The sequence below is a fragment of the Phoca vitulina genome, unplaced genomic scaffold, assembly GCF_004348235.1.
Source record: "Phoca vitulina isolate PV1807 unplaced genomic scaffold, GSC_HSeal_1.0 scaffold66, whole genome shotgun sequence".
NCBI lineage: Eukaryota > Metazoa > Chordata > Mammalia > Carnivora > Phocidae > Phoca > Phoca vitulina.
Window position 1 is genome coordinate 6,751,762 of NW_022589769.1, and position 17,042 is coordinate 6,768,803.

General features: G+C 49.4%; 1 protein-coding gene across 1 annotated transcript; it reads right to left on the reverse strand.

The window, feature by feature from the left end:
* Positions 1-1,486: 1,486 nt before the first annotated feature.
* Positions 1,487-16,264, reverse strand: LOC116624394 (group 10 secretory phospholipase A2-like). The gene is made up of 4 exons (XM_032392233.1): positions 16,174-16,264; positions 12,837-12,987; positions 11,064-11,170; positions 1,487-1,629 (listed from the first exon to the last, which is right to left on the reverse strand). Exons 1-4 carry the CDS (start codon positions 16,262-16,264, stop codon positions 1,487-1,489), a joined length of 492 nt encoding a protein of 163 aa, XP_032248124.1.
* Between the last annotated feature and the right edge of the window lie 778 nt (positions 16,265-17,042).

A 17,042-nucleotide genomic window follows, 5' to 3' on the forward strand; every position in this document is an offset into this window, starting at 1 on the left:
AGAATCTCTATACCCATCTTGGGGTGGCCTGCCCTCAGCCATGACACTAGGTTAAGAAACAATAAAAAGGGGGCGCCTGGGTGGCTCAGTTGGTTAAGCGACTGCCTTCGGCTCAGGTCATGATCCCGGAGTCCCGGGATCGAGTCCCACGTCGGGCTCCCTGCTCAGCGGGGAGTCTGCTTCTCCCTCTGACCCTACCCCCTCTTGGGCTCTCTCTATCTCACTCTCTCTCTCTTTCAAATAAATAAATAAAATCTTTAAAAAAAAAAAAAAAAGAAACAATAAAAAGGCGGGTGGTGGGGTGTAGCAAAGATGTATTCATTAGCATCCTCGTCACGTCAATAATCGATAAAAACTGGAAACATCAATACCCAAAAGTGGGCAATCTATAAAACAGTATGTTATACGGTTACTTAAATTGAAGTTTCCAAAGGTTGGTTTTTTTTTTTAAAGATTTTATTTATTTATTTGACAGAGACAGCGAGAGAGGGAACACAAGCAGGGGGAGTGGGAGAGGGAGAAGCAGGCTTCCCGCGGAGCAGGGAGCCCGATGTGGGGCTTGATCCCAGGACCCCGGGATCATGACCTGAGCTGAAGGCAGACGCTTAACGGCTGAACCACCCAGGCGCCCTCCAAAGGTTTTTTAATGACGTCGGGAAAAACTTGAAGAAGTCCTATGCCGTGGTCTCAACTGCATTTTTAATTATCACAGAAAACACTGATGATAGCACACAGAGATACTAAAATTGGTTATTCTGGATTGTGGGAATTAGAGTGATTTTTTTCTCTCCTTTATATTTGTCTTTATTTTCCTTTATCTTTTTAAGCATTGAGTATATTCTACCTCTGTAACCAGGAAATTGAACCGTTAGGTGGAGTGGGATGGAGAAGAATACTCTTAAGAAAGCTCATAACTACCAGACTGGAACTTCACAGGAGTGGGCATCTTAAGATTTTATTTATTTGAGAGAGGGAGAGGGAGAAGCAGGCTCCCCGCTGAGCAGGGAGCCCAACCCGGGGCTCGACCCCAGGACCCTGAGATCATGAGCTGAGCGGATGGCAGACGCTTCACTGACTGAGCCACCCAGGCGCCCCAGGAAGGGGCATCTTGTTCATCGCCTCATCCCGGAACACAGAACAAGGCCAGGCACGTGGTAGGTGTTCGTTCATGTTTGACCACCCGCTGTCAGGAGCAGGTTAGAACACAAAGCTCAGCCCTTTTCATAAAAGGCGAATCTCAAAAATGGTACCAAACCCAATACAGCCATAGGCCTAGTTGTGGTTTTATAAAATAAGCACGGGACTTTTGACCTTAAACTGGAAGCCACACAGGCTCCAGCCCCAAGTTCTGGGAGAGAAAGCAAACAAGGGTTGCAGCTTTCACACTTGGCCTTCGTTCCCTCCTGCAAAGAACTGAATGCAGCTGTTGATGAGTGAAAAAGAGTTTTTATTTCCTTGTGCGAAAGAACTTTCCAAGTTAGGCTAGTCAGTCACACTGGGGCGAGTCCTTCTCACATAAGAGATGGGGGTAGAATAAGTACTTTAAGTTGTACTTAGTCTGGGCTAAGCAGTAAGCAATCTCCTTGTCACACTTGCACAAGAGCTCCTGGCATTTGTTCTCCGCTGGTCCTGGAAGAAGGGGGGAAACTGAGTTAGAGCAGAGCCTCTCAGAGACTTGACAGTAAACACTAGGGAAGCCAAGAAGCTGGAGGCAGGGAGGATGGTAAGTTGCATCTACCTGACGCTTGGCAATTTACCACGTGATCTCCATCCTGGCAAATTCCGGGGGGTGGGGGGCCGACATTGGCCCCGTTTTACGGAAAAGGAACCTGAAGTTGCCAGGGAAGTGTTTTCAGATGGAAAAGTCCGAAGTCCATGCGACCTTCTGGCTTCTCTTCCACATCAACATTACACTACCTCCCCGGAGGATCCGTGCAGATAAGCAGTAGGTGCCTGGGAACGATCCAGGGCGCTTTTTTGGAGTGCCTGCTCTGCTACTTCCTAGCTAGGTGACCTTCCCCAAGGTTTCTGAGCCAAGTCCTCACTGGAAACGTGGGTCACGGAGAAGCCCATGTAGGGCGCCCAGCAGCGGCTTGGCAAGGGACGGGCACTCGGTCAATGTCGGCTCCGCCTGCATCTCTCTGCCTTCCTTCTCCACGTCTCTTCCCCCTGCTCCTTCAAGAGCGTATTCCATCTTCCGCTTCCAGCCTGAGCCTGCCTTGTAGAGACGCAGAGGGCGCCACTCGAAGGTCAGTCTCCGCCTTGGCAGTAATCCCACCATTGGAGATTCACTGCTTGGGGTTAGAAAGATTCCCTGATCTTCAAGTGGTATTTTACTAATCTAGAAGGCATGATGCCTGAAACAGCTTTGGAAATCCCACCTAACCATGCCACCCACTGCCCCTTAGTGTGGGCTTTTAATTATTCACATACATGTAAATACAAAACCCACCCACCATTGAATCCTTCCAAATTGCCTCCAGAGGCAGAGTGAAGCACCAGCTTTGGAGTTAACCAGCTCGGTCAGGGATGTAGCAGCTCTGTGCCTTTAGACACATCACTTCATCCCTTCTAGGTGTCTCCTCAGGGCAACACGGGGATACTAATAGTACCTACTTCTAAGGGCTGCTGGGAGATCGAAAAGACACCCAACAGATCATTTCACCCAATGGGTAAAATGCAGGGCATACAGTAGACACTCAGTAAGCTGGAGCCGACCTCCTTCGGCAGCCAGCCACTCTTTAAGGATCCTCTCATGTTCCTTGGAGGGGCGCCTGGGTGGCTCAGTCGGTTAAGCGTCTGCCTTCGGCTCAGGTCATGATCCCAGGCTCCTGGGATCGAGCCCCGCATCGGGCTCCCAGCTCCACGGGAAGCCTGCTTCTCCCTCTCCCACTCCCCCAGCTTGTGTTCCCTCTCTCACTGTCTCTCTCTCTCTGTGTCAAATAAATAAATAAAGTCTTAAAAAAAAAAAAAGTTTAAAAAAAATTTAAAAATCCCCTCATTTTTAAATAGTAAGTCAATTATTAAATAAGTTGTAATTTAATTATATTACATGGTATTAAACTACATTAAACAAATTTAAAAATAAATAAAAAATTAATTCTATCATTGCCATAAGTAGAAAACCAAAATCTTATACCATAAATTAAGAAACTGGTCGAAAAACAACAAAAACCAGTGGAGGTAAATTTCTAATATTAAAGGCTAGTTAGATGATATTGCCTCCCTAAAGGCTGTAAGCCCCAAATCGGGGTGTCTTGGTTAAAAGCAGGGAGATTAGCAAGTGTAAGAGAGGTTTAACCTTTCCAGCTGTCCAACCATCCCACAACGGACGCTTACTCCTTGCCTAACTGGAAAAATTAATAGAGAACCGAAAGAGAACATTTTTCTCATATAAATTCATCATGAAGCTTCCCAAACTCTAGAAAACTACTGGAAGGGAGGACCAAACACAAACACCCCCCAAATCCAAAAGCCTATGTTTAAACGCTTTGCAAAATGCCTTGGTTATAATTCATTAAATCAATAACAAGAGGTCAGGACGACGGACGAAGGCTTTATTGTGCATTTATGCAGAACCAGGCACCGGGCAAAGGGCTCCATGGTCCCCATCTCACCCAGCCCTCAGGGCTGTGCCACAGGGCACCCCAACCTTCCAGAGGAGAAATCCAAGAAGGGGCGAGAAGACTAGGACCCCAACTGGGTCTCGTGACCCGTCTGCAGGAAGGAAATGGTGCAAGGACTCAGGACGCGCCCACCCTTGCAATTCATGTTTGTAACACAGCATTCTTTAATAGGGTTTTAATGACATGAGAAACAGCTTATACTTCGGCAAAAAATAAGGGGTACAAAACATACTGCCGTATTTTTTTTTTTACACTTGATCTTAGCCAAAAGGCCGAGAAGCGATGCCAGGTATTTTTTTAATGATGCACTTGAAAAAGACAGGGAAAACACCAGAAGGTTAGTCAAGGGGTTGTCTGTATAGTATCAATGGGACCCTCTCGCTCTGACATCATCACCCACCACTCTCATCTAGGTGACTCCGCTCCAGCCTCACCATCCTCCTTGAGCTTCTTGGACCACCTAGACATTCATTCCTGCCTCAGGGCCTTTGCACTGGCTGTTCCTATCATCTCTTTACATGGGTCCTCTCACATTCCCCAGGTCTCTGTTTCAGTGGCATTTTATCACTGCTTCTCTGGCCCCAGACCATTCTATATAAAAGAGTATCCCTTACCTTGCTCCCCTGCATTTTTTTATTGCGGCGAAATTCCCAAAACAAAATTTACCATTTTAACGTGCACAAGTCAGCGGCATTTAGTACCTTCACAGTGTTGTGCAACCATCACTCCTCTCTAGATCCAAAATATTTCTATCACTCCAAAAGAAACTTCATACCCATTAAGAAGTCACTCCCCATTGGGGCGCCTGGGTGGCTCAGTTGGTTAAGCGACTGCCTTCAGCTCAGGTCATGATCCTGGAGTCCCGGGATCAAGTCCCGTGTCGGGCTCCCTGCTCGGTGGGGAGTCTGCTTCTCCCTCTGACCCTTTCCCCTCTCATGCTCTCTCTCGCTCTCTCTCTCTCCAATAAATAAATAAAATCTTTAAAAAAAAAAAAAAAAGAAGTCACTCCCCATTTCCCCTCACCTGAGTCCCACTGATGTCTTCGGGCAACCACTAATCTGCTTTCCAACTCCATGGATTTGCCTATTCTGGACATTTCATAAAAATGGAGTCACACAGTATGTGACCGTTTGCGTCTGGCTTCTCTCTCTTAGCATCATGTTCTCAAGATTCATCCACGTTGTAGCAGGTATGATGCTTCACCTACTTTATTTTCCAACCCAGTACCTAAAACAGCAATGAGCACAGACACTATATCCCACCCTCCTCCTTTTAGACTACAGAACCTTGTTTCTCCATCTTGCCCAAAACCTAGCATGGAGACTGACACAGAATAGATTCTCAATAATATCTGCTGGGAGGACGACAGGATAGCCATACGCTGTTTCCAATCCTCATACAAACCCGGCACCTAAATTTTATTATTCTCATTTTACAGATGAGGAAAGCAGAGCTCAGAGGGATTCAGTAACTTGTCCAAGATCACAACACTAAGCAGGGAGGGGAACCAGGATTCCAGCCCAGAATCAGCTGACCCAACACCTATACTGACCTTGTGCTCCAACCCAAAGTGTCTTCCTTCCTTCCTTCCTTCCTTCCTTCCTTCGAGAGAGAGAGAGTGAGGGAGGGTAGGGGTGCGCAGAGGGAGAGAGAGTCTTAAGCAGGCTCCACACTCAGCACGGAGCCTGATTTGGGGCTTGATCTCACAACCCTGAGATTATGACCTGAGCCGAAATCAAGAGTCAGATGCTCAACTGACCGAGCCACCCAGGCGCCCCAGAAAGTTTCTTTGAAAAGCAAGACATGGTCTCACCACTCCATAGCCTCAGGAACGCAACAGCATCATGTTATTCAAGAATAAAGACTTAAAAGGAAAAAACAGCCCCCAAGGATTAAGCTTAAAATAAAGACCTTCCAGTAAATATTATCATAGGCTTTAAATTTTTTTCAATATATTTAAGTCAGGCCCATAAATGGAAAATGGGCAACACCTGTAATTAGGTAAACGGCTATGTTCAGAGTATCTCCAAACAGAAGAAGAGAATATTTTTAGCCAAAAACAAATGCAGAATAGATATTTTGGTTCTTTTCGTTTGGTTCAGGGAGGCCAGTTCTGTAAACAGGCATGAACTCCACCAGCAGACACACCAATAAATAGTTTACAGACATCGCTTTCGCATGCTTAGCGGCAAGCCGAACATGCAGTTGAAGGGACAAGGGAGAGGACTTCAACCAATTTCCCAGTCAAGCCCCATTTCATCTCCTTTCTGCCCACCCTGGGGCTGGACAGTCTGGGGGCAGTCTGTGGGCAGGGGATGCGCCCAGAAGTGGGCACATGACCACCACATTAAGCGAGTCACTTCCTTCCCTGAGCTTCATTCAGTTTCCCCAACTCTAAATAAGAGAGCTGGACAAGACCATGTCTGGGACACTTTGGGTCCTAAAAATTGATATTATGTCTCCATATTAATTCAGCTTTGCTCTTATACCAACTGCTACTTCATGCTAAGGAGATACAGCTGAGAGTCCAAGAATATCCAAGACCATCCTTCTGGTAACCCTTATGACGTCTTCCTTCCCTGCAGTGCAAGAGTGGTGGGTTTAATGGAGAGTCATGCCAGATCCCCTGTTCTCTCTAATGGAGGTCAGAGAGAGGTTCAGATCAGGCTGACAGCTGGAGGAGAAGGGAAGGGAAAGAGTAACAACCCAGTCCAATCTGTTTATCATGTTATAAACACTTTTTTCATCTTTGCAATACCCATCTTCCAGGTAAGGAAACTGAGGCCCAGGGAAGTCATCCATCTAGGGCCAAGTGAATCTCAACAAGGGTACTAAGACTATTCAATGGGGAAAAAATGAGTCTCAAATGATGTTAGAACAACTGGATATACACATGTGAAAAAATTAAGTTGGATCCCTACCTCATACTATATACAAACATTAACTCAAAGTGGATCAGTGACCTAAATGTAAGAGTTCAGATTATAAAACTGTTAGAAGAAAAGAGGGGTAAGTCTTCATGACATAGGATCTGGCAGTGGATTCTTAGGACACCAAATACACAATCAACGAAAGACAAAATAGATATGTGCATCCAAGATGTTATCAATAAAATGCAAAGACGGCCTACAAAATGGGAGAAAACGTCTGCAAATCACATATCTGATAAGGGTCTAGAATCCAAAATATATAAAGAACTCTTATAACTCAATAATAAAAACACAACCCAATTAAAAATGAGCGAAGGGGTGCCTGGTGGACTCAGTCGGTAGAGCGTGTGACTCTCAATCTTGGGGTTGTGAGTTCAAGCCCCGTATCAGGTGTAGAGATTACTTAAAAATAAAAATGTTAAAAATATATAAACAAATAAATAAAAAAATAAAAATGAGCAAAAGACTTGAATAGACATTTCTCCAAAGAAAATATTAAAAAGGCCAACAAGCCCATGAAAACATGCTCAACATCATTAGTCATGAGGGAAATGCAAACCCAAACCACAATGAGATACACTCAACACCTCTACTAAAAGCAAACAAACAAAACAAACAGGAAGATAACAAGTGTTGACAAGGCTATGGAGAAACTAGATCCCTCATACGTGGCTAATGAGAATATGAAGGGGTACAGCTTCTGTAGAAAAGTTTGGTGGTTCCTCAAAAAGTAAAAAGAGAATTACCAGATGACCCAGCAATTCCACTCATAGTGATACCTCCCAAAGAAATGGAAACAGATGCTCAAACAAATACTTGTTCCCAAATGTTCAGAGTAGCACTATTCCCAGTACTCAGCAGGTGCAAAAAGCCCAATGTCCGCCAACGGATGAATGGATGAACAGAATGTGGTCTATCCCTACAAAGGGAATGTTACTCAGCCATAAAAAGGAATGAAGTTCAGCTACCTGCTACCACATGGATGAACCTTGAAAATATGATGCTAAGTGGAAGAAGCCATACACCAAAGGCCACAGATTGTATGACTTCATTTATATGAAATATTATATATACTTCATTTGTATGAATTATATAATGTTATATATAATATATATTCTGTTTTATATTCTATGTAATATAATATATACAGTTATATATAATATATATTCTGTTATATATTATTATATATAATAATAGGATTCAATTGACATATATATTATAACATATAATAACAGAATTCAGTTTATATATATATCTATAAAATTAGAATTGGTAGATCCATAGAGAGGGAAAGCAAATTGGTGGTTGCCAGGTGGTGGCGGAAGGGGGAATGAGGACTGACTGCTCAGTGGGGCTCTTTTGAGGGAGAGGGTGGGGTAGGAAGAAAATCTTTTGGAGCTAGACAGAGGTGGTGGATGACATTATGAATGTATTAAATATCACTAAAGCTTATACTGTAAATATTTAATTTTGCATTATGTTTATCTCAATTAAAAATAAGAAAGAAAAAAAAAGTTACGGAACCAGTTTCTGGGTCAGCAGCCTTACCTACCTTGTACGTGTACTATTATTTCCCATATTTGTTTTTTTTTTTAAGATTTTATTTTTAAGTAATCTTCCCACCCAACGTGGGGCTCAAACTCACGACCCCAGATCAAGAGTCGCATGCTCCACCAACTGAGCCAGCCGAGTGCCCCATTACTTCCTTTTCTTTTTCTTTCTTTAAGAGCGAGAGAGAGTGTGTATATGCCTGTGAGGGGGGGAGGGGCAGAGCCAGAGGGAGTGGGAGAATCCCAAGCAGGCTCCACACCCAGCACAGCGGAGCCCAACACAGGGCTCGATCCCGCAAACCCGAGATCACAACCTGAGCCAAAATCAAGATTTGGATGCTCAATCGACTGAGCCAACCAAGCACCCCTACTTCCTATTTTTAAAATGGATTCAGCTTTTTAATTTATTTGAAAGGAAACTATATGTGGAAAATACCATCCATCAGAAGGTAATCTTAAAAATAAATGCATCAGTCCTTTTCTTACTGCTTTGTTTAAAAAAAAAAAAAAAACCAGTAAGGTTAAAAAAAAAAAACGCAAAAAACCAGTAAGGTTGCCCTGAGGGACACTTAACATTTTTTTAAAGATTTTATTTATTTATTTGAGAGAGTAAGCGAGCAAGAGAGAGCATGAGTGGGAGAAGGCGCAGAGGGAGAGGGAGAAGCAGGCTTCCCACTGAGCAGGGAGCCCGATGCGGGGCTCAATCCCAGGACCCTGAGATCACGACCTGAGCTGAAGGTGGACACTTAACTGACTGAGCCACCCAGGTGCCCCAACATTTAACATTTTTAATTATTGTTTTATTTTTCTTTAAACTCCAGAAGTGGTTGGTCATGTAAAATGTACAATGAAGTTAGGATGGATTCTGTTACAATTATCCTCATTAAATACATACTGCTTGCAGGTAAAGACAGATAAGTAGATAAATGGGTAGGTAGATAGATAAATAGGAAGAATTTTTTTTAAGGCAGAATTCAATTGATGAACAGAAGTGTTCTTGGATATGAGCCTGCTCTCTCTGTTAAAAAAAATAAAATCATCAAGTGTTCCAGGGATGTTAAAGCTAAATTAACACTGAACTGAGACTTTCTCCTCCACAAAGTTAGAAAGATTAAAAGAGAGGGGCGCCTGGTTGGCTCAGTTGGTTAAGCGTCTGCCTTCAGCTCAGGTCATGATCCCAGGGTCCTGGGATTGAGTCCTGTGTCTGGCTCCCTGCTCAGCGGGGAGTCTGCTTCTCCCTCTCCCTCTGGCCCTCTCCCTGACCTCTGCTTTTGCTCTCTCTCTCTCCTCTCAAATAAATAAATAAAATATTTTAAAAAAGAAATATTTCTTTTCCATAACCAAATGAAGAGCACAAGGGAAGTGAAATGTGGTAATTGTCACTTGGCCTCAATGTGAGGCAATAGGGCATGGTGGGGACTGGGGCAGATGGGAGAGAGAGGCCCTGCCTATAATTGGCAGCCCCTCTAAGCTCCAGCCAATGGTTACTACCAGGTCTGATGCTATTGGACCCCCCAATTTTTTTAAGGAAAACCGGACATTCAGAAATTCAGATTTTTTTTCATGTGACCTGTTTTGACTTTTCAAATACTGGCTCAAATTGCTTTTCTAAACACTGTGCAGGTGAAGCAAGACATTTGCAGGACAAACATGGCCCAGGGGACACCAACCTGCAATACTATTAGCCCTATTTTGAGAGATGAGGGCACAGCGTTCCAGAGAGAGGAAGGGGTTTTCCTGGGGTCCCCAAATGGTAAGTGGTAGGATGTCTCTAGAACACGGGCTTGTTCCACTGGTTCAGCCTTAGGGAAGAAGGGCCAGTGAAATGAACTCATATTACAGGCTCAGTCCAGGTTCTATATCCCCCCATTCACCAGCGGGGAACCCAGCCCCAGCCCATGGCGTCTGGTCCTTAGCGCTGGACGTTTGGGGCTGGCGCCTCAGAACCATGGTGCAGGGGGTTATCAAACCACACCAAGGTGGAGCTGGCCTGCATCTTGAGAGGATCTCACGCTGGAGCTGAGGGTGAGGACATGGAGACTCAGGCCTCTCCCACTAAGTTCTCTCCTTCCATTTTCTTTTGGTTCCTAACATTTTGTTGTGGAAAATTTCAAACGCACAGAAAAGCTGAAAGAATAGCAGAGAACATCTGTACACCTGCCTTGCCACGTCACAATGACATTCTGCTTCACCTGTCGCCCCTCCGTCTGCCCGCCCACCCGTCCATCTGTCCACCTTTTTATTTTATTTCGTTTTGATGCCTTTGCAGAGATTGGGCACTTCACCCATCCAGAGTTCAGGCTGTGGATTCCTTTTCTTTCTAAGCTTTGGCTCAAAAGTAATTAATGAAGACATTCTTTTTGTAAAGGAAGGGAAACATTACAGGAACGTGAACTTGCCTTCCACCACCCCTGCCTCAGCCTGATCCTGTGTCTAGGGACGACCACAGCCGCCCGCAGCACGCCTTGTATCTCTACATACCTTTTTCTGAGCTTTGAAGTATCTACAGGTAGCCACGGAAAAGAAGCACGCTACTATGTTGCAAGCTTCTTCTTTTTTTTTTTTTAAACAAAAATTGTGCTTTCCTGGACATGTCGCCCTCCAGTTTGCTTTTCCACTCAACACCTTCTCGCGTCAGCATGAGGTTCTACCTTATCCCTTTCCGCAGGCTGCAGAGTCGTCCACAGTAAGAATGCATCACAGGTTTAATCTACCCACGCCCCCAGCTGATGGACATTGAGATTGTTTATACCTGGTGTCATTTCTTTTTTAGCTTTTGTCCCGGTTTCTTTGTCTGTTTCCGTAAGTGCTCCGTGTTAAAGATCACTTAGAGTAGGTAACCCCCGGGGGTGGTCTCTGCAGTGTTGGGAGCAGCGGTGAGTTACTGCAGCCAGGACGCCCGGGGCCGCTGGGGAGGCGGGGGGGGGGGGGGGGCGCGGGCCCTGCTGGGGACTCACCGCACACGATGCTCCGATTGACACACTGCCAGGAGTAGCGCTCCATCTTGGATCTGCAGCCAGCCTGCTCAGCCTGCGTGTAGCAGCAGTCATGCCGGTGACAGCACCTGGGGATGGCAGACAGGCAGACCAGCAGCTGGGTGGTGGCAGGGATGCTCTCCCGGCCAGGATTCTGGGTACGTGAGGACACGCAGGGAGCCAGCATCTTCTGGTCCAAGCTGTGTCCCCAAGAATCCCCACCCTGGGAAATAATTTTGCTGGCCCCAGTGTGTGGGGTGTGCCCTGGCTCCGTCCCTTGGCCCCTGCCTGCCTCATTCTGTGTCTCTGAGCTCCCGCGCACCTGCCTCCTCTCTGTGCCGGGAGTGAGCCGAGCCCCGCCTGCCTCCTGACTTTGCGTGGGACCTGTCCTCTGCCTGGGACGGCTTCCTGTCCATCCTTCCTCCCTCCGGGTCTCAGCCTAAGAACCAGCTCCCATCCCAAGATGTCATCCAGCTCTGGACCTCCCCAGTCAATGACGGTCTCCTGATTATACTCTCTCATACAACTGGGTTCCTTCCCTTCAGGGCAGGTTTATAACGAGACTCTCATTTTAGGGAGAAGACTGATGAGCATCTGTCCTCTGCAGTGGCCAGAGCTCTGTCGGGACAGGACCATTTCTGTCCTGCTCTCCACAGTGTCCCCAGTGTCCACTCCAGGGTCTGCTACATAATAGGACCTCAATAATAATAATAATGATAATTTGCTGTTGAGCAATTCTGAGAAACATCCACAAATGTCCCCAAACCTGCCCATAATTCATTCATTCACTGGTACGGTCTCCATCCAGCTACTAGTCCCTCTGTGTCCAGAGCCCATAATGGGATCTGGCAGGGAGAGGTCAGCCAGATGCCGCTCTGCCCTCAAGGAGCCCCCAGTCTGATGGGGGGAGGCAGACAAGCTGCCAGACACCACATGCATGGTGAGAAGTGCTGGAACGTGGGATAAGGGGTTGGGGGGGGTACTCTGGGAGCCCAGAGGGGTCAATGCCTGAGCTGCATCTGGGAGGATGTGTAGGAAGCAGGCAACCATGCCCGGGAGCCTTGGAAGCATGAGACTGAGCAAATACCTGTCTGGGACAGTTAAATCCTCCAAGCCAGGGAAGAGACCATCACATGGTGCTCTCTGCCACCTCCTACTGGCTGTGTGGAAATGGCTGAGTGGCCGTGCCTCCCTGAGCCTCAGGGGACAGCCGTCCTGCCCACCTCGGAGGATAAATGAAAGGAAGTCGCGGGAAGATCTAAATAAACCCTCAGCCTTGCACAGAACGGGCATTTCTCACATGGTAGTGGAGCCCAGCGAGTAGGGGCATAAATCCAGCCGGGCTGCCTGGGTTCGGATCCCAGCCCCCACCCCTCACTGTCTCTGTGGCCCCAGACAAATTAATCTCTCCTGCCTCAGTGTCCTCATCTCTGAAATGGGGTTGTTGTGAGGACTGAGAGGCCTTCTCAGAACGGTTCCTGGTGCATAATATGTCTGATCAAGCCTATGTTCTTTTTTCAGCCCAAGTAATTCATTGCATGGCCAGGCTGGGGGGGGGGGGGGGCAGCTGTGACAGCCGGGGTGTGTCCTCAGTGGCCCCGTCACCCAGGAGGCCCTCTGCCTGCCAGGTTGTACTGCGTGCTAGGATCTTGCTAGTCCAAACAGAAACCTCGGTTGTGGGTATTTCTTTATAGAGGCCTTAACTACCCCAGGGGGTGGGGGACCTTCTAAGCCCGGGCCCAAGCATGCACTCACCAGTCGATGGCGTCGCGGGGCTGGCCATGGCCTCCCATGCCACAATAGCAGCCATAGCTTATGTAGGACAGGGGGCTGCGGCTGCCAACACAGTTCATGGTCCCTGCCAGTTCTAGAAGCCCACGCCGGTGCACGTGTGACCTCTGGGAAGCTAGAGGGAAACAAAGGTCAGAGATTGCAGGGCAGGGCTTGGGGAAGGGCACTAGTGTGGGAAGGGCTTGGATGACTGTTTGGGTTTGAATCCCGTTCTTCCTACTTCCTCGCTGTGTGACCTTGGACAACTTACTCAACCTCTCTGTGCCTTGGTTTCCTTGTTTATACAATAGGGAGGACGAAATGGCATCATGCATGTAAAGCCCCTGGCACATGCCAGCCTCTACTATTCATGTCTCCAAGGCAGCCCTGAAAGAGAAAACAAGTCATGGAGCCGCAGCATCCCAAAGGTCGCACCACTGCGCCTTTGCACAGGCTGGCCCCTCTTCCTGGAATGTCCTGATTTCCAATCTCCTGCCCTTGTCTACTCGTCAGACTGCTAGTCCCGAATCAAATGTCTGTCCAGTTGCCTGTGCTGGGCACTGGGCAACAGAGATGAGCTAAACAGGGTCCATGCCACCAGGCTCCCCTGCAGGGGCTTTCCTGTCCATGGGTCTCCCCTGCCCCCCACCGTGCCCCTCCAGACTCTGACTCGGGGCCTTTTGCATCTTCTTTTATTTTCACTGCCCACGCACAGCTTCCTCCCACACAGGGAGGCCCTGCGGCCTGAGCCCAGCCACCTGTCTGCATCCCAGTGCATCTCTGACACACAGCAATGCACAGGAGGGGTGACTGGACCCCCCACATTTCACAGGTGAGGAAGAGGAGACCGGAGCACCAAGGACGACCCCCACAGTCACACAGCCAACAAGAACCTGATCTTCTTGGGGGGCTCTGACCCAGGCTTCTGACCTCCAAACCGGTGCACCTTCCTCTTCACCCAATAAGGGCAAGGGAAGGGGGCCTGCCAAGGTGACAGAGCTGAGAGGCACCAATGGGGCCACTGCTTGAGGTCAGGGCCCTCCAAACCCACTGTGACCGGGACATCCAATAATCCTTCTGGTGAAGGTAACGAAGGAGTCCGCTCTCTGGCATTGGTCCAAAAAACCAAACAGAGTAACAGTAAGGAGTGTGATCACTTGAACCTCACCCCATACCAAGCACCGTGCTCCCCAGTTGACAGGTATCTCCTATTGTCAACAGCATAGCCTCCTTGTCTTGTGGGCAGCTGTTATCCCATTTATGGCTGGGGAGAATGAGGCTTGAAGATGCACAGGGCTGCCGAGGCCCGGAGCAGACACTCACACGGGAGCCTCTCTGATTCCTGGGTGTCCACTCTCCACCACTTGGGGACGGAGGAGCCAGGCCAGGTCTGTGCATTGCATCTGCCCATAAGGTCTCATCACTTTTCATCTAAAACAAGTTTTCAGGGCGCCTGGGTGGCTCCGTCGGTGAAGCGTCTGCCTTCGGCTCAGGTCATGATTCCAGGGTCCTGAGATGGAGCCCCGCATCGGGCTCCCTGCTCAGCGGGGAACCTGCTTCTCCCTCTCCCTCTGCTGCTCCCCCTGCTTGTGTGTGCTCTCCCTCTCTGTCAAATAAATAAATAAAATCCTTAAAAAAATTTTTTTAAAACAAGTGTTCATCACCCTGACTTTTTTGAACAGTCCAGGCCAAAATTAAACCCATTGTTGTTTTTTCTCGGTGGAAAAAGTACCATATTTGTGGGGGCGGGGGAATAGAGATGAGTTAAATAGAAAGAAAACACAGAAACCAGTTAAAGGTTTCGCCTTCCTCTCTGGGTGACCAGTCCTCGCTCTCCCAGAACTGGCCAGGTGCGGCTCCCAGCTGCCCATGCGTCTGCCCGAAACATCCCGTGGCTCCCACCGTCCAGATAAAGCTCAGAGGCCTTGCCGCAGCCCAGAGGCCCTGCACGAAGGGGCCCCTCTCTCAACACCCCCATGTCCTCTCCCAACGCCCCCATGCAGCCCCTGCTCATGATTAACGTCTCCTCCAGTTGAATTTCCCATCACAGACACCCTGCAGGGCACACACCCTCACCCCATGCTCACCTGTCACCTCCTTCTATAATCTGCCTTGCCCCCAGGTGACCATAGGGGTCTTTACCACGCTGTGCAGCTGTCTGCTTATGGGAGTGACCCTCTATTTAACTCTTTCAAAGATTTTATTTATTTATTTGACAGAGAGAGAGAGCACAAGTGGGGGGAGTGGCAGGAAGAGGGAGAAGGAGAAGCTGAAGGCAGATGCCTAATGGACTGAGCCACCCAGGCGCCCCTGGGAGTGACCTTCTCAACTGGGAGCTCTTTGAGGGCAGATTTCTGCTGTAGACAACTCCAGATCCCCTGGCACACAGTAAGCTTCCAGAAAAGGTCCCTTGACCTCCGGACCCACCAAGCCCCATGGAACACTCCCTGTGTAAGCATACCTGAAATGGCCCCAGTCCTAACTCCATGCCCCAAAGCTGTCCCCAGAGGTCCCCACCCTGACCTGACCACACTCTGGCAATCTCAGGGTCCTGGGCACAGCCCTCCAGAGAACCAAGGCACGGGGCAGCCGCCCAGCACTGAGTTTGGAACCAAGGAAAACACTCCCTCTGCATCAACTTAGGTGAGGCAGGTCATTCTGGGGTCTGTTTGCTCTGTCTGCCCGCAACAGCCTCTACTTGGGAGTGCCAAAGCTGTCCCGGTGTCCCATGGGCCTGAGCGTGCGTGTGTGTGTGTGTATCCACGTCGGGCTGTCTGGTCTGCCTGAGCTTTATGTGTGCATATGTGTGTTCCCTCCGAGGTCCCTTTGCCTGTGTCCCGGTGTGAACCTGTCCGTGAACCCTACACCTGAGTGCCCAGGTGAGGCTGAAGGTGTCCTGTGCCTCCGTGTCTCCCTGCTCGTGGTGTGTCCCTATATTTCCCTGCGAGTGGGTGTGTCTGTACACCCCAGAAATAGTCGGGTGCTGAGGAGACCTCTCTAAGGGTGATGGCCAGGGGCAGGTGAGAAAGCCACCTTCTGTTCTTCACCTGCCCCTCCCAGGTGTCCCCCCCGTAGCCCTACCTTAGACCTCAGGGACAGGTGACTGGAGGGTGCCTTGGGGGGGGCGGTGGGGCTGGGGGACAGGGTTCCTGGAAACCTGGTAAAGAATGCATCAGAGGGGCGGGAAAGGAGGGCCGGGGGCTCCCGGGGCCCCGGGAGGCGGGGCAGAGGCTGATGAGTTGGAGGGGTTGCAGAGGGACGGGAAGGCAGGGCTTCCCGTTCCTCCGGGGGGGGGCCCCCCTCCTCACTCACTCACCAGCGCTGGGCCCGAGTCCGGGTCCCAACAGCAACAGGAGCAGAAGGAGCAGCGGCGGCCGCAGCATTGCGGGCGGGCTCAGAGGCAGCGGACCCATCCGACGGCTGCAGGTGCCGGCAGCTCGGGCCGCGGTGTCTTCTCGGAGCCCCGCACCCCCTCCCAGCAGCCCGGCCCCGCCCGGCCCCGCCTCCGACCCCGCGGGCAGGCGGGGCGGGCGCTCCCGGACCTCCGCCGCGGGCTCCCCCGGAATGGGCAGGGGCGCGCCGGGCGGGAGGGAGAATCCGGCTCCAGATGTGTCGGACTGGGACTTGGGGAGAACGACAGAGGGAGGGCGCGGGTCGGTCCAGGAGTAGGCGTGCGACAAAGGTGCCCGGTTGCTGCTGCCACCTGCAGCCCCCTCCCGGCGCCCCCCTGGCCGTCGGAGAGGAAGACAAGAATTGGGGGCCGTGGCGGGGGAAGGGGGAGGAACTGAACTGATCTTGAACATTTTAGTTTAGTTTGTTGGTTTTTTGTTTTGTTTTTTTTTAAGATTTTACTTTATTAAGTCATCTCTATACCCAGTATGGGGCTGGACCCCACAACCCCAAGGTCAAGAGTCGCTCACTCTACCGACTGAGCCAGGCGGCCCCTTAAACATTCTAAATGCAGGAAACTTGGCGCTCCTGATACCCCCTCGAAATCAACCCTCTGCAGCCACCCCCACCCCCACCCTCACCGCCACACCACTGTATTAGGGAAACCGAGGCGGTCCAAGATTGGCCCAAGACAGAGCTGGCATGGTGAGGGATGAGGGGGTGAGGCTGCAGAGGTGTGGGAGCACAGCCCACACCCCATCCCCTTCCCGCCTGGGGCATCTCATCTGCATCTGCCCCAGG

Coding starts and splice junctions, on each gene's coding strand:
- LOC116624394 (XM_032392233.1), bottom strand. CDS start 16,264: ATGGGTCCGCTGCCTCTGAGCCCGCCCGCAATGCTGCGGCCGCCGCTG. Junction 12,988..16,173: donor GGGACCCGGACTCGGGCCCA/GCGCTGGTGAGT, acceptor GTTTCCCTCTAG/CTTCCCAGAGGTCACACGTG. Junction 1,630..11,063: donor CAATCGGAGCATCGTGTGCG/GTGAGTCCCCAG, acceptor CCCTTCTTCCAG/GACCAGCGGAGAACAAATGC.